General features: G+C 45.5%; 1 protein-coding gene across 2 annotated transcripts in view; it reads right to left on the minus strand.

Moving 5' to 3' along the window:
- Positions 1-17,610, minus strand: part of LLGL2 (LLGL scribble cell polarity complex component 2) — a 682,570-nt gene that overhangs the window by 162,275 nt on the left and 502,685 nt on the right. For both annotated transcript variants that reach the window (XM_085616998.1, XM_085616999.1), the window contains exon 20: positions 5,317-5,581. In XM_085616998.1, the coding sequence (XP_085473124.1) occupies positions 5,317-5,581 (265 nt within the window). The remainder of the gene's footprint in view (positions 1-5,316; positions 5,582-17,610) is intronic.

Genomic DNA, 17,610 nt, shown 5'->3' on the forward strand with positions numbered 1-17,610 from the left:
CTTACTCTCCGTGACCAGTCCGGGGCCACCAGGATGACTTTTTAAGAACTCAGGAAAGGAATGGTATCGGCAGAAAGGCATATGGAAATCCCAAAAATCACTCGATGCAACCGCATATCCAAGTGAGAGACGCCTTGGAAACTCCAATGAGCAAAAGTACTGACCATGCACATTCTTGGCCGTGGCAAACAGATCGAGCCAAAGTTCTCTCCATTCATGAAAAAGACCTTGTCCCACCCCAGGTGTAACTGCGCTCGTGATCCGCTAGGCTCCGATAGCTGCGCTCATCTGCCTTAGCTGTTAATGATACTGCCAGGAGGTTCACCACCAGTAAAATTCCTTGGTGGTCTCGCCATTTCCAGAGGCGCAGGACCTCATGGTACAGGGCCCATGACTGAACACAGCCCCACTTGCTGCTGACCCAATTGCAGTCTAGTAACCGCCATTGCAGATCATTTGCAGTCTCCTCAGACATATGAACATGGTCGAAGAGGTGCCTTGATGTTGACCCACTGAGAGTTCAGATCCAAAGCAGAACCTGCCTATACCACCTTGTGTGCGCAACCCCCAGGGTGCAGGCCATCAGATCCAGCAACCTCAGAGTTGATGTCACGGAAATCCATAACCGAGACTGAAAGATCAGAATCACAGGCTGAATGTCCTAGACTTTCTTCACCGTGGGAAAGGCATGAAACCGAACTGTGTTCAGAATGGCTCAGATAAAAGGGAGCCTCAGAGAAGGAGTTAGGCCTGACACTGGTATGTTGATAGTGAACCCCAAAGATGACAGGAGGTTAGCTGTGTCTGGCTGTGGGCGATGACTGCCTGAGGCGTGCCCACCTTCAACCGACAGTCATCAAGGTAGGGGGAAGACTGGCACGCGCTAACCTCCAAAGTTGTGCTGCCACCACAGCCATCACATTCATAAACACCTAAGGGGCACTGGTGAGACCAAAGGAGAGCACAGCAAACTGAAAACGATCCTGTTGCACCACAAACCACAAGTAGCACTGATGGGCCTGCAGGACTGGTATATGGAAATCGGTGTTCAGCAGGTCCAACATCACCTTCAAGTGTCTAAGATTCAGGGCAGAGAAGACCTGGGCCAGTGAGAGCATTTAGGATTTCTCCTTCCAGAAAAAGGGTTGAGAGGGCACAGGTCTAAAATAGGATGAAGGTCTCTGTCCTTTTTGCGCACTAGAAAGCCAAGGGAATAATGACCACGTCCTACTTCAGGCGATGGTACCCTCTGGATAGCCTCTTTTTGCAGAAGGACTTGCATTTCCTGCTGCATACAAGGAGATGGCCCACCTTCAGTTGCTGGGGGATGGTGTCAAGTGTGGTGGCATAAAAAGGCAGGATAGGATATAGCCCTTCCGAACAATTTGCAGGACACACTTGTTCGATGTTATGGCACTGTCAACCCGGCAAGAATTGTTGGATTCCTCCCACCATGAATGCGAGGGCAGTCGACACCACGGCCTCGACTGTTAAACTACTGGGTGCAGTGCAGGCGTTGGATTGGCTGACAGTATGGGGACCTTATGCCGAAGCTGCGAAAAAGTAGTAGGGCTGATGCAGTTTGGGGAAGGCAAGCCAAGGCAGCATGCCATGCTATGGCCCTGCTTTCCTTGAACCACTCAAGAGCGGAGTCTGTCCTGTCCCCAAACAAGCTACTCATCGAACAGCATAATCATGAGGGACGGCTAAAAAATTGCATGAAAAACTGGTGGACTGCAGCCAAGTGTGGCGAAGAATGCCAACACTAGTGACAATGGCTCGCCCGATAAAATTGGTGGTGTCAAAGCCACAATGAACTGTGAACTTGGCCGCATAACGAGCCTCCTGTATGGCTTGGGCAATGACAGGTCAAAGATCATCAGGGACCCCTGGGAGGACTTGAGCCACCCAATCCCAATGGGCTTGGAAATAGCACTCCAGCAGGCAACTGGCATTCACTGAAATGAGAGCCAAGTTGGTGGATGAAAAAATAAAAAGCTTTTCCTGAACGTCTTCACCCATTTTTACACTGCATGGAGGGGGGGAGCGGGCAGGGGGGGGCAACGGGAATATGTTGGCATTAGTCTTGTTTGCAGATGCCTGCAACGCCAAGGTTTCAGGTGAGATGTGCAGGGATAAAAATGCAGACAATGAAGGGTGCATGTTAGTCTTCGTGGAGGCAGGTCTAATGGAGGAATTAGCGTTAACTTTGTGTCAAAGAGGACAATAGGGGCCTCATTGGAGTCGGCATCAGTGTTGAGGTACTGGGAACCGGGATGAATCTTGGTGTCAGAGGTGGAGTCAAGAATGGATCTTGAGGTGGTCCTGTAAGGGACACATAGGGTCCAGCTGGCACCGAGGGTGAACCCACCGGTGGTAATCCAAGTTACGAACCTCTCGGCTTGGTGGGGCATGCATGCGTGCCAGAGGGAGTTGGCAAGGTTCCCAAGAGTCAGAGTATGGCCTCAGAATTTGTAGAACTCTTCGATCTGTTTAGGAGTAGCGGAAACCTGCATTGTGCCGAAATGAGCAACAGGATCAGCTTTAAAGTTGAACAACGTAGGGAAAAAGATTGAGTGTATGGAGCAACCCCCTTGCCTTCTCAGGGAAGAATGACTGTTGAGAAAGGGCAGAGTCCCACTTAGATTTCTTGTGTTTTTTCATCGACTTATCCGAAAACTCTGATCGAGATGAAGACTAATCTCTGGAATTACTCCTCTGACTTCTGGATCACGAACGGGAACAAACACTCAACTTGTACCAGTCTTAGGGTGGAGTCTTACGGTGCTTGGCGATGTTGAGCTTTGCCTTGTGGTCTCATATAGCCTTCATGGTCATCGAGGTGTAGTCACTGCAGACCTTAGGGTCGTGGCTCAACCCCAGGCACCACAGGCAAATCGGATGAGGATCTGTCACAGACATTTGCTTGCGACAGTCCTTGCAGAGCTTGAAAAGGAACAGCGTTCGTGCAGAACTGCACATAACCACCTACTGGCGTGCAAAGGTACTGCTGAAAAGTTTCCAGATCCAGTTTGAGGCCTAGGCAATATTCAAAAGGTGAGGAATCTGTGGCTCAAAGTCTCTATCAGAAGTTGCATCAAGGATGATGTAGGGAACTGCCCAAAATCTGGAGATTGTAACAGCCCTCGAGCATAAAGCCCCAATCCCTACAGGATGGGGCCTACTAGGACACCGAAGAGGCAGACTACGGCAACACGCTCCAACGCTCACACACACCGAGTTTCCAATCCCACTAACTTCCAATGCCCTTGGAAAACAGACTCCGCATCACCACGTTCCAAAGCAAACAGGTTGCCAGCATTTTAAAGGTTGTAAACTCTGACATCACAACACAATACTAACAACCAATGCACATAGGTAACAGGTTGCTCTGGATGTGAGTTCCAGTACTGAAAGGTACTGAGCACTACTCTGCATAGGCCGCCAAAGCCAAAGTCTGCAAGCTCCCCCGGTACCATGTTCAAAGGCCTTTTGGCTGCTATCCTCTATTTTATTAACCACGACTGACCTTAGGCATCACAAGATTCAACACCCACACTGCAACACCATCCTGGAAGACTGGAAACACGCAGAGATCAACTCCTTGCTGAAGAAACCCTCTGCCGACCACCGGACCTCAAGAACTTCAGACCCATCTCTCTTCTCACCTTCCCAGCCAAGGTCATTGAGAAGGGCATCAATGCTGAATTTTCTGAGTTCATTGAAGTGAACTACATCATAGACCTCTTCCAATCCGGCCTTCCAAAGCAACCACAGCACAGAGACCGTCTTCCTCGATGCCACAGACTACGTCCACGCTCTCCTCAACCAAGACGAGAACGCAGCCCTCCTCTTCCTGGACCTCTTGGACAACTTCAATACTGTCTCTCAACGCACCCTATGCACAAGACTACACGACGCTGGCATCTGCAACAAAGCCCTAGAATGGATACGCCCCATTCTCACCAGCCGAACACAGAGAGTCAGACTACGTCCGTTCCTCTCGGAACCCATAGAGATCAGCTGCGGAGTTCCTTAGGGGTCCTCCCTGAGCCCCACTCTTTTCAACAACTTCATGGCCACACTCGCAGCCATCGCCAGGAACCACAGACTCAACATCGTCTCCTACGCAGACGACACCCAGCTGATTCTCTTCCTCACCAACAAACCCTCAGTCGCCAAGAACAACTTTCACAACGGGATTAAGGCTGTCACCACATGGATAAAGAACAGCTGCCTCTAGCTCAATTCAGAGAAGACTAAAGTCCTCATCATGGGCCCCACCCTATCCGCCAGGGACAACTCCTGGTGGCCCGCATCACTTGAAACCACCCCCCCCAACATGAGCCACCAGATACACGCTGCCTCATCATCCTGCTTCAACACGTTTCACCTGCTCGAGAATATTTTCAAGTGGATTCCCCACAGAGAAATAACGTCACCCACGCACTCATCAGTAGCAGAATTGGCTACGGCAACACACTGTACGCTGGCATCACTCAGAAACTCAAGAAATTGCAGAACATTTAGAACGCCTGTGCCAGACTCATCCTCAACATCCCCCGCCACAGCCACATCACCGGCCACCTAAGAGACCTCTGCTGGCTCCTGGTCAACAAAATAATCACCTTCAAGCTCCTCATACACACCTACAAAGCCCTACACAACGCGAGACCTGGGTACCTCAACCAGCACCTCGCACTCCGTGACGCCCACCAGAGACCTCTGCTCCATCCAAATGGCCCTGGCTTTCGTCCCATGTATCCGCAAGACCACAGCCCGAGGAAGATCCATCTCCTACCTCGCAGCAAAGACCTGGAACACACCTCCCCACCTCAGGCAATCACAGTCACTGCCTCACTTCAGGAAGGACCTCAAGACCTGGCTCTTCGACTGAACCACAGCGCCCCGTTGGACTAGCAGCTCGAGACCCTTACTGGTGAGTAATCATGCTTTACAAGACATCTGATTAATTAATTGATACCTCTTGGCAATAGTCTCCTGGCACTAAGTCTCAAATACCTGATAGTAAATCCTAATAAGCATACTACATTTCCACTCATCCCCTAATACTATTCTACAATGCCTTCTGACAGTCTACTTGTCTAACTATTAGCTCTGCTTGCATGCTACCCCAGAATCATGTTCCAATTTCTTATTATTCTCAGCTGGCACTGTGGCTCAAAGACTTTTGGCAGGGAACTTTCAGATTGCCACCCTTCAATGCCTTAGTAGTTTCCACGTGTTATCAGAAGTTTTTTCCTGCAGGTAGGATAGTGCCATTTAATCATAAGCCATCTTTATCTTAGCTGTTACCTTGCCCATATCTGGTGAAAACACAGGAGGCGATGCCGCTGACATCTTCCTTACGAATGCAGCCATAGCGCACCTGAGGCTTGAGGTGTGGAAGCGAAACTATCTGAATGTCTCCCAAATTAGTCAGGATGGCTAGGTCATTCTCGCTGTAGTCGTCTGTCTTGTGGCTCCCAAAACTCGCAACAGAAGCCTTGCGCACCCGGGAGCCTTCCAAGGCTGTGAGTTTCAGTTTCAACTTGGAGCTCACCTTAGGCAGTGTGAATACCTGAAAAACAAGCAGAAAGCATGAGAATCAAAACAAATTGGATAACAAGAGCAATGTAGGGGAAAGAGAAGAAATATTACTTACCTGTAACAATGGTTCTCCAGCACGACCAGCTCATATACATTAACATGCTTGTCTGAAACCCTATGGTCTTGAAAAGGATCTTTAAACATTTTCTTTAGTCTATCAACTATTTAGTCACCAAATTAACACCCCAATACTTAGGATATTAGCACCATGTGTATTAAAGATTGTCCTCCTCTCCGTCTGACACCGTTTTCATTTTCAAAGTATTCCCATGTTTGCAAAAACTTTATTCCTAAAAAACAAGTTTAGGATGCGAGTCTACGAAGGGTATCCCTAGAGAAGCACAGTTGTTTTAGGAAAAACAGAGAACCTTTTCTAATCCAGCTTAGAATATTCTCTAGAGTCATATTTTGTATAAGATATGCAATGAAAATGAGAAGGCACTAATGAATGAGCCTTCATCTGAATAGGTTTTTGGTGATAGAATGCCTCACTTCCAAATCCTCTTTTATCAGTGGTTATTATGGAAGGTGCTTAGCTAAGTACTCTTTATTGTACTTTCCTATGAACCAGTAAAAGCACAGAGGCTTTTACTGACTGTACTGGAGGCTAGGGACAAGTAGTCTACCAACACTAAGGGTCTAGAAATTATGGGTGGGACTAATAAAGGGGCCAGGCCCTGTAACGTCATAGTCCTCTTGGGGTATGACAGCACGAATGCACCACAGCAGACATCTCTGAGAAGTAACCCAGGGAGACATGGAAAAAAACTGGCTATGTCATTGGTCCCAATGGCAATTCCCTGATTTGTACAATATGAGACAGTTGTCCTTGCATTGTGAGCATCAGCCGTCCAGACATGACAGAAACTTGCAAACCCCTGCCTGGAGTGAACAGAGAAAGAACCGATGTTCTGAGGCATCAGTTCTATTGTTCAGACCCAATGCAAGTAGGTTTATGGAGAGGAATGCACCTTGTCGAATGTGTGACTGCAGGGGTTTCCGGAGTCCTTCCTCCATGGGGCCCAGATTACCTAAAGTTGGGGTACCTAGGGGCCTAAGATTTGAGAGGGTCCACAAAGGTCAGACCTAAACTGATAGTGGCATGCAAAGGGATCCCATGTTTCTGTCCTGAAGAATGCCACGGACTTGCATGAGCCAAGAGGCAGAAACATGTTGAAGGTTTGAGTGGTGATGGCGTACTTGTTCCCCCTTTCTCCACGTTGGTTATTAATACCAAGTGGTATTCCATTTAATATAAAGGTCAGTTTGGCATATCACATTGTTTTTTTAATTATACTATGTCATGGGTCCATTCTAAGCTAGAAGTGCCTCTCTGATCTCCAGGTGTAGGCCTGCTCTTTATCAAACCGGGTTTTTGAAGAACGCGTGGAGTCCGATGATGAAGCATGACACCTGGTGGTGTGTGAGGACATCCTGTCAGATTTTTGTGTATGCCCAGAGATAGACTGGTATAAGGTGTAGCATTGGTTTAAGTCGTTTTTTCAGGTGGCTCAATTGTGTTTAAAGGTTGTGATTAGAGGCCAGCTCACCCTTGAGGCCCCACAGACTCTAGTTCCCTACCACGGATAGTGCCCAGTGTAATCTGTGTATTGATGATCAATTCCAAAAAGCCTGGAAGGCCTACCGATGTTCCTGGACTGTTGTAGTTGCTTCTGAAATACTGAAAAAATAATAAATTACTTACCTGTAAACTGTGGCTCACCAGTATTGGTATCTTTTATAGACTGATAAGACTTGAATCATCCCTAATGTCGAGCTGGGAGTCTCACAGTAATTTGTAGAGCAATACAATGCTGCACTGAGTTTAGAAAAGCTTAAAATAACCACTATGTTAACCTAATCACACCATTTAAAAAGAACTAAACTTCAGCCAAACATGAGCCAGACCAGGGAACACCATTCCCATCTACCACCACCATGCCTCAGATTTCTTGGCAGAAGGGTGAGTTGGGACTATGTTTAAAGTGAGCCGGGATAGGGCAGGAGGGTGGGTAGCATGTGAAGCAATGAAAGAGACCTATACTGGAGAAGGAAGAGACTTACTCACCTGTAATCCTAGTTCTCTTCCAGGGGAATCCTCAAAGTCATATGCACTGAATTGTCCCATCCACAGGCAGGAATCCTGGAGCACTTTTTTATATGTATGTGTAATAAACCTTGTACATAATACCTTACATATATATATGTCTGTAGCCTAAAGAAAGGCAAAAAATGGCCAGATTACATTACAATCTATTTTCATATTAAAAAGAAACCAATTACATAGAAAAATATCATTAATAAAAATGACTATAGAAAATCTTTCACAAAACTTTTTTAAAAGAGAAGGAAATATGAGACATTGTTTGCCAATAGCAAAAGATAGTAGATAAAACTGACACTGTGCCTATGAGAACCTCACAGTACTCCCTGTATCCCATCATGCTTCACAGGTGAAAGTTATTCCAGGTCATTTTTACAGAAAATAGGATTCCTGGGTGCAGTAATACTTGAGAGTTGTAATAGTTCCTATCTGGAGAGGTACAGGGTTGATTATCTCTGTAATGAGGATCCCATGGAAGAGAACTAGGATAACAGATGAGTAACTTTTCCTTCTCTTCCAGGGGATCCTCATCAATAGTCAGAAACACCGAGTAGAATAGCAAGATCATCCAACAAGGAGCAGGCACGAAATAAAAACCGTTCCAAAATTCATCTGAAAAGGTTCCTCAAAGAATCCTGGCCTACTTGAGTATCTGCTTTAGAGTCCAAATCTAGACAATAATGTCTATTAAAGGTATGTACAGATCTCAATGTAGCAGCTTTGCATATTTCTGAGATTCAATCAGTTTTATAAAAACACGGTGAAATAAATGCATTCATTATATCATGTACGGCAACAATTGTACTACTAACTCAGTATATGTAATACACATTAGTAGCAAACACCTTTGTTTTGGAAACTAGAGTATGGGCAGTGTGTAAAATCAACCATACATTTCATTGTGCATCAACAGACATAAATGAAAACAAAAAGGTGTAATTGGGTCGACGTTTCGGTCTCTTTAACGGTCTACAAGATCCGCAAGACCATCTTCAGGACGGTAACGTTGCACCATGAATCTAATGCAATAACGTTGCACCATGAATCTAATGCAATAAAAACAATCATAATAAACATTTAGAAAATCCCTGGTTTCAACAGTATCGTCTGCTCATAACTCAATTTTATAATGGAGTTAAATTCACCCTATGTGCACAACACATGCAACAAATGTGCCTAACTCAAAACCACACCAAACTGCAAATATTAATGTGCGTGGACATACACAACCATGCCACTAATCATAAAAAATCCGTCAGTAACTAATAGTGACCAAAACCATACCGCCGTATAGCAGGGGATCTTACTTGATGGAAAATCACCACGATATATCTTGATAGTCTGGAACCTTTTTCAAAAAAATCTAAAAACAACAACAAGCCCATAAGACTACCAGACTAATCATCAGAATACATGCAAATGCTCTACCACAAACTGGGACCTTCTCTTACCTTTTGCATAAATTACTTCCAAATCTAGAAACCAAAAACATGTAATTATACACTATAACACACTTATTGAGTCATACATGAGTCAATATCACTTCGTCTTGATGACAACTGAATAATCCACTACATTATGTACGATTTTCGAGAGATCCCACGGATAAGATCAGGAAAGGAATCTTAAATCTCACTGTTCAAGGTCCGGAAGGCCTTTGGCTTAGCCAGAAGGAATTTGAATATTTAAACAAGAAAGATTATTCTATCCCAGCGTTCTATACACTGCCAAAAATTCATAGGGATAGTGTACATCCCCTGGCAGGCCAATTGTTGCTGGTTGTCAATCAATTCTACAGCCATTGGCTGAGTATACTAATTTTTTCATCAAACCCTTTGTCCCCCTCACACGATCTTATACTAGGGATACTTCAGATGTTATAACACAACTGGAGGGTAAACCATATGACACACAAATAGATATCCTTGTGACAATGGATATAGAGAGCTTATATACAAGCATACCCCAAGTAGAAGCTCTCAAAGTCATCAGAGATGTTTTGGATGATAGACCTTGTCCATTTCAGGTCCCTACTAATTTCATTGTAGACTGTGCTAAGATTGCTCTAGAACAAAACTATTTTATGTTTAATGGTGAGTACTAGTCAAGTGAAAGGTGTAGCCATGGGTGCAATTTTTGCACCTGACAAAACGAATCTGTTTGTTGCTTCTTTTGAAGAGAAAGTGATTTACAACAATAATCCCTTTCATTCCCATATAAAGAAATATCTGAGAATCATCGACGATGTATGTTTAATATGGGAAGGCACTCTAACTAAACTACATGAGTTTCACTCTTGGTTAAATGAGCAGGATACAAATCTGCAATTTACGATTGAATACAATAAACAGTCAATCAGTTTCCTTTATTTAACAATTTGGAATGATGATGGTAGGTTATCTGTAAGCCTCTATATAAAATATACAGCAAGGAATACGCTGTTGAAATACACAAGTGAGCATCCGCGCAACTTGCGTGATAATCTGCCTTTTGGGCAGTTTTTGCGGTTAAAACGCAACTGCACAAGAAAGGAGGATTATTTCAAAGAGGCTAAAGTTTTACAATCTAAGTTGGTGATGAGAAACTACCCCTATAGATTAGTGAAACGCTTGATGAAACGGGCCTGGTATTATGATCGCCAGGCTTTATTACAAGTGAAAAATCAGCAGGAAAAGGAATGTAATTTGATCACCTGTATTACAACGTTTGGAACTGAGTCCAATACAATCAAAAAGACCGTGTTAAAAAATTGGCACCTTATACAAAAAATGGAACCACAATTGAAGCGACCTCGGTTTGCTTTTAAAAGGGCCAGAAATGTAAGAGATCATTTGGTAAGAGCATACAATTAACCTGCTCCGGTTACTTTACAAGATATGTGGGGCTTAATGCCTGTAGTGGGGCATTAACCATGTGGACATTGTGCAGTTTGTGCAACCACAACAGTGGTGAAATCATGTACTCTAAATGAAAAAGAATGGATTCTGCAACATCATTCTAATTGTATACAATGCCCGTGTTCCTTATTTTACATTGGGAAAACCAAACAAGAGGTGAAGAAACTAATTATGCAGCACCAATCGCGTATTCGCTGTAAAACTACAACTGCACCATTGGTTGAGCATTATTTGAAGAACTCCCATACTCCCTCAGATATGAAATGGTTTGTCCTTGAGATTGTTAAGAGTTCAAAGAGATGGCAGAATGTCGATCGTCTGCTCACACTCAAGGAGAACAGATGGATTTGGTCAGCTAAAACTGTGGAAAATGGATTAAATTTGTTTGTTGAATGGCACACGTTGCCAACTTTGTAGAATTGAATTTGAGGATTTGTATCTGGTATTACAACCCTCATATACCATCTTAATTCAGTTTCGTATATAGGATGCTATATATATATACACATGTTGTGGTTTGTTCCGCTGAGCCTATACACTGATTTTATGACTATGATCTGTATCGCATTTATCATGCATTACATAGTTATTGACTTCTGTAAGGAATATATATTCAATATATTCCTTTTGTTCCCTTATTTAACAACTTCTGGGTTTGATGAACTGACATTGCTCCTGCGTTAAGTGTGTATCACTGGATACGCAGGGTCCTTTGATCCATTTGCGTTTCGTGTTCACCTGATGGAGAGTTTGAATGAGAATAGTACACCCAAGATGGCCGACACGTTTGACGTAATACGTAGTGGCGGTTATAGGTCAACATGGACGTAGTGCCCGCACTCGTTCTGTTAGTCGAGTGGAGAACGGATTGATTCTGGTTCTTTTGCAAGTAAGTAGGCGTCTGAGAAATTCTTTAATTGAGGACTTTTATATCCTAAAAGTCTATTCTGAGTCTATTCTTAATTCGTTGTAGTAGTGTGTAAACAGTATTTTTGGTATTTCATTTTTAGGCCAAAACTTTTGAATAACGCGTACGGCTTATCAGTAAGTAGCATGTCATCAAGACGAAGTGATATTGAATCATGTGTGACTCATTAAGTGTGTTATAGTGTATAATTACATGTTTTTGGTTTCTAGATTTGGAAGTAATTTATGCAAAATTTTGGTAGAGCATTTGCATGTATTCTGATGATTAGTCTGGTAGTCTTATGGGCTTGTTGTCGATTTTAGATTTTTTGAAAAAGGTTCCAGATTATCAAGATATATTGTGGTGATTGTCCATCAAGTACGATCCCCTGCTATACGGCGGTATGGTTTTGGTCACTATTAGTTACTGACGGATTTGTTATGATTAGTGGCATGGTTGTGTATGTCCATGCACATTAATATTTGCAGTTTGGTGTGGTTTTGAGTTAGGCACATTTGTTACATGTGTTGTGCACATAGGGTGAATTTAACTCCATTATTAAATTAAGTAATGAGCAGACGATACTGTTGAACTCAGAGATTTTCTAAATGTTTATTATGATTGTTTTTATTGCATTAGATTCATGGTGCAACGTTACCGTCCTGAAGATGGTCTCGTGGATCTTGTAGACCGTTAGAGACCGAAACGTCAACGCAATTACACCTTTTTGTTTTCATTTATGTCTGTTGATGCACAATGAAATTAATGTGAATAACTAATTAATTTCAATGTGTGGTTGATTTTATGCACTGCCCATACTCTAGTTTCCAAACAAAAGGGGTTTGCTGCTACTGTGTATTACATATACTGAGTTAGTAGTAGAATTGTTGCCGTACATGATATAATGAATGCATTTATTTCACCGTGTTTTTATAAAACTGATTGAGTCAAACATATATATAAAAAATAAAAATTCATGAGAAATTCCCCGATTGATGAATATTTTGTTCACACACGTGACAGTTTGAAAAATCAAGTTATAGATGAATGATTGCTCAAGGTACACTTGTTTTTTGTTATGGTTTCTGAATAGTAGCATAGCTTCCGGAGTTTTAAACAACAGGAAAAACCTCACCTGACAACAGTACAGATAAAAGAACAAAAAACAAAATAGAATCCCTCCCACCCCTCACTGCCCACCCCTACCCTATCCGCACCAGCCGTCATCTTCTTACAGAAAAAAGAAAAAGGGGCTAATTGCAATCAAAATTACAAGGAATGCTATAGAGATCCTTCTCCCTAGGTCGGGGCCGTTGACTCCTGATCCAGCGGTATTAGTTGAAGAATTTGCAAGTATTTGGGACAAGTAACTTCTCTCATATCTCTCGTCAGCAAGTCCAAAAAGGGCGCCCACAGTTTAGCAAAGCCTTTACCTCCTCCCTCCACCCTCATGGACAGCCGCTCCATTGCTAGCAAGTGCCATAAGCGTTGTATCCAGGATAGCAGGTCAGGTTCTGAAGATGTGCCCCACAAAGCTAGAATGACCTGTCGAGCAGCCAGCAGTGCGAGAGCTATCTGCCTGCCCCGTAAGGACTTTAGCGGAAAAACTTTAGAATGTGAAAGACCACGAAGTGTATACTCCGGTGCTCTGGGCAGCTTTATGGCAAAAACCTTATCCATGTTATCGAGAACCTCAGCCCAGTAGCGCTGGAGCTTCGGACAGTGCCACAGTAGGTGCGCTAAGGCCCCAGATATCCCACACCCCCTCCAACAGTGATCAGTCTTACTCCTGTCCCAACTCTGGATGCGAGCGGGTGTGTAATACCAATAAGAGAATTGCTTGAAAGCGGATTCCACCCCCGCTGTGTGGTGCGTGCGGTATAGGATGTGTTCCCACTCCTTGGAAGTCAGTGGCCTACCTAATTCCGTCTCCCAGCGGACCTGCGCCTTCGTGCGTTTTGGAGTCGGGTCTGCCATTAACATAGCATACAAATCGGAAATGAGGCGACGGTCTTCACTTTTACGGACCAACCATCTTTCAAAGCTGGTGAGGGGCCTGGACATGCGGGAGTAGTTAGAGGGCCGTGTCACCCAGTGAGCCAGCTGCCAGTAGGGAAATTAGTCAGTGGGCAAAAGGCCATAGTCAAGTCGAAGCTGTGCAAATGGGATCAGCCCCTCTGTGTCGAAGAGGGAACAAACTCTCTTGCAGCCTGCCTCCAGCGACGTGTGGAAGACTGCTGAGCCCTGACCCGGAGGGAATGCGGAGTTGTCCACTATGGGCGTCATTAGCGAGGGAAAAGAGGTTCAGCCTTTTTGCTGGGCCACTCTGTCCCATATCCGAAGTGTTGGCGCTGTGACCGGAGAGGAATAAAGGCCCCATGCCCTGTGTTTGCGAGGTAACCATAGTTCCCTCCAAATATTACTCCCTGCTACCGACTGGTCCATGAAATTCCAGTGCTTGCTAGACATAGACCTGTTCCACTCCACTATGTAGCAGAGGTTGGAGGCCTGATAGTAGCCACTGATCAGAGGTAAGCCCACTCCACCCTGGACTTTCGAACTCGTCATCTGAGCAAGCGAAAGTCGCGGCTCCTTTCCATTCCACACAAACTTATCAATGAGATTCTGCAGTTGTTGGAGAGCGCGGGGGTGGAGACAAGGGCAGCAGCTGATAAATATAGAGGATGAGGGGGAGAATAGTCATCTTTACCGCTGCTATCCGTCCAAACCATGCCAAGCGCATGCGAGACCAAGTGTCCGGCGCTTTAGTCGTCTGTTCTAGGAGCCTCTCATAGTTAAGCAAGAGAGTGCGGGCAATGGTGGAAGCCAGCCGAGTGTAAAGGTAAAGTATGTCCTGGCTCGTCCATGTAAACGGATATTGCATTTGCATCTCCCTCATCTCATCAGAAGGAATACCTAGATTCAGGATAACCGCTTTAGTCAAATTAACCTTAAAACCAGAGACAGTGACAAAAAAAGTGAGTTCTTCCAGCGGTGCTGGCAGGGTGGTTTGGGGCCTCATAAGGGAGAGAATAACGTAATCTGCATAAAGGCTAATTATATGTATGTCCGCACCAAATTTCAACCCGAGAATATTATTGTCTGCCCTAATCTGCTGCGCCAAAGGCTCCATATAGAGCGCAAATAAGAGAGGGGACAGGGGGCATCCCTGCCTAGTCCCTCTAGCAATTGGAAATGAGCGGGACCTAGTGCCATTACCGCGAACAAAGGCCGAGGGAGCGTGATATATGTAGCGAATCCACTTGATGTAATTCTCTCCAAAGCGACACAAGGTTTCAAAGAGGAAGAGCCAATCCACACTGTCAAACGCCTTCTGAGTGTCGATCGCCAACAAGAAGGCCTGCCTTTGCGATCTTTGGGTGCTCTCGAGGAGGTGCAAGAGTCGTTTAGTATTATCACCCCCCTGTCTAGATGGAATGAAGCCAGATTGGTCAGGCTCTACCAGGTCGGGCATGAGAGGGCTAAGACGAGCAGCCAGTATACCTGCAAAAATCTTGGCATCCACATTAAGTAGAGAGATGGGCCTGTAAGAGCCACATTCTAACGCGTGCTTACCAGGCTTCAGGATAACCGAGATCACTGCCTCGGACATGGCGGGGGTCACCCTACCGGATTCCAAAACAGAGTTAAACAACTTTGTTAAAAAAGGAGCCAGCTCCCACAGAAGACCTTATAAAAAGAAGCCGAGAAGCCATCGGGTCCAGGGGATTTGGCAACCTTCAGCTTAGAAATCGCAGAGATCACCTCCTCAATCCCAATAGCTCTATCCAGCAGAAGCCTCGGAGAGAGGGGTGAGGTCGCAACTGCTTAAGTAGGCTCTCGGATCAAGCGCCGGGAAATCCTGTTCGGAGTATAGCGCATTATAAAATGAATGGAAGGCCTCCAAAATGTGCGCATCGGAAGTCCGCCCCTCCCCCTGTCTGTCCCGAATGGCCCGTATAAGCGAGTTATGTGCCAGCATCCTACCACACTTGTCACTGCTGAGGAAGAATTTGTGCCGGATTCGTAAAAGGGCATATTCCGGTCGATCTAAACTAGGTGTTTAAGCATGCAACGGCGTTTTTCTAATTCCCTCCAAACCCAGGGAGCCCCGTGCATTTATGAATTGATTCAAGCTCTAGGACCTCTTTTTCCAACGCCCCACGCTTTTCTTTACGAAGATTGTTATGAGCCGCCGAGATAGCTATGAGTTTCCCCTGACCACTAATTTTAGCCATTCCCATACAGAAGACAGAGATGCGGATCCAACGTCATTAAGTACTAGATAATCCTTGATTACCTGCTTAAGGCGCTGCAGGTTCTCAACCGAATGTAGCAGAGACTTACGGAGGTGCCAGCTAGGGGGAAAGTTGCGCGGCCGCTGCACTGGGAGGTATGTAGCGATAAGGGCGTGATCTGAGAGAGAGCGAGGTTCTATCGTAGTAGTGTGAAGCTGAGGGAACAGGGATGCCGAAGAGAGGAAATGGTCCAAATGCGCATAGGTTTTGTGTGCCGCAGAGTAGTACGAAAAATCTCGCTCCCCAGGATGGTGAGCACGCCAAACATCAATCAACCCATTACCCCTCAGCCACTCAACACCCTTGCCGGAGAGTGCCCCTGCTTCATGCTTCAAGCCCAGAGTCCATAACAAGATTAAATTCCCCCCCTATTATAAGCGCTGCGTCTGGAGAAGTAAGGACATCCGCAAGAGTGGACAGAAGAAATGACTTTTGCTGAGTATTTGGAGCACAGAGTGTGGCTACAGGAAAGTGAGTGTCCCCCCAGAGTATTCTAATAGCCAATAAGCGACCCTTTATTTCCGCAACAGATGCAAGTACCTTGCCAGGAAAGCGGGCCCCAAGTAATATAGCCACCCCATTTCGCTTGGACGGCCCGGAGGACCAAAACTGTTGAGGGAAGCATCTGTCCCGCATCTGCGATATATCTTTGGAAAGGAGATGGGTCTCCTGCAAGAGACATATGTCACCCTCTACACTCTCCAAGAGGGACAAGACCGCTCCCCTCTTCACTGGGTTATTCAAGCCCCGTACATTGAGGCTAACAATTTTAAGATCGCTCCCCATCGCAAATGTGGAACTCAAACTGCGGGTCAAGTGGAGTCATGATAAGGCCAAGTCAGAGAGCAAAGCATAAGATACCTAGCACATTCCAATTACAATCCCAAAGTAGTGGCTGGTGCAGAGTCCCCAAAACAATAACCCAAACAAACCCTCCCCTACCCCCCCCCCCCCCCCCCCAAGACAGAAAACAATGCAAGAGTCCTACAAACGTACATGAAAACTGACCAATGTCCGTCAGAAAAAGGAAGACCTGGAGGGACATGGCCCAAGGCAGTTGGTCAGCCCAAGGAGGGTAAATACCCTGCCAGCAGCGAGGCCATCAACAATAGTTCAGAGCAATCCTCCAATCCCCCCGCCCCCTGCAAAGTGTCTCTCCCCTTGTCTGCGTTAGAGTACCTCATGGTGTGTTCGGACGATCCGTTGCTTGTGACAGCGAGGTGAGAACTGCTCCCCGTTCCTTTTCTTGCGCCGCTTGATCAGGTTTCTGTAATGTGGCGCCTTTACCAACCTTCTACATTTCTGTCGAGCATCTGCGGCCTGAAGGCCTCGACTGGTCATCCTGCATCGACGTAGTGGCATCTTCCAACCCGAGGATCCCAGTGGCCTCCGACAGGGAGCGGAGTTGAAGAAGCTTTCCTTTGTGCTTGAAAATGATGCAGAAGGGGTGACCCCACGCATAGGGGATTCCTTGTTCTCTAAGATACGTCGTCACCACCTTGAATTCACGTTGCTTAAGCAATGTAGAGGCTGCCAAATCTTGGTAGATAGCCGGAGAATGTCCTCTGAACTGTAAGGGTTGTGCCTCCCTTGCCTTGCGCACAATACGATCCTTCAGCTGGAAGTCGTGTATACACGCAAGGATGTCTGGTGGTGGAGAATTGGCGACCCTTGGTAGGCCCACTGTATGCACGCGATCTATTTGAATGTCCATGGTGTCAGACTCCCCCAGAACCTGACGGAGCAGTGCCCCCACGTAGCCGCGCAGGTCACCTCCTTCTTCTTTCCATGGCA

Source organism: Triturus cristatus, chromosome 7 (assembly GCF_964204655.1).
Source record: "Triturus cristatus chromosome 7, aTriCri1.1, whole genome shotgun sequence".
Lineage (NCBI taxonomy): Eukaryota > Metazoa > Chordata > Amphibia > Caudata > Salamandridae > Triturus > Triturus cristatus.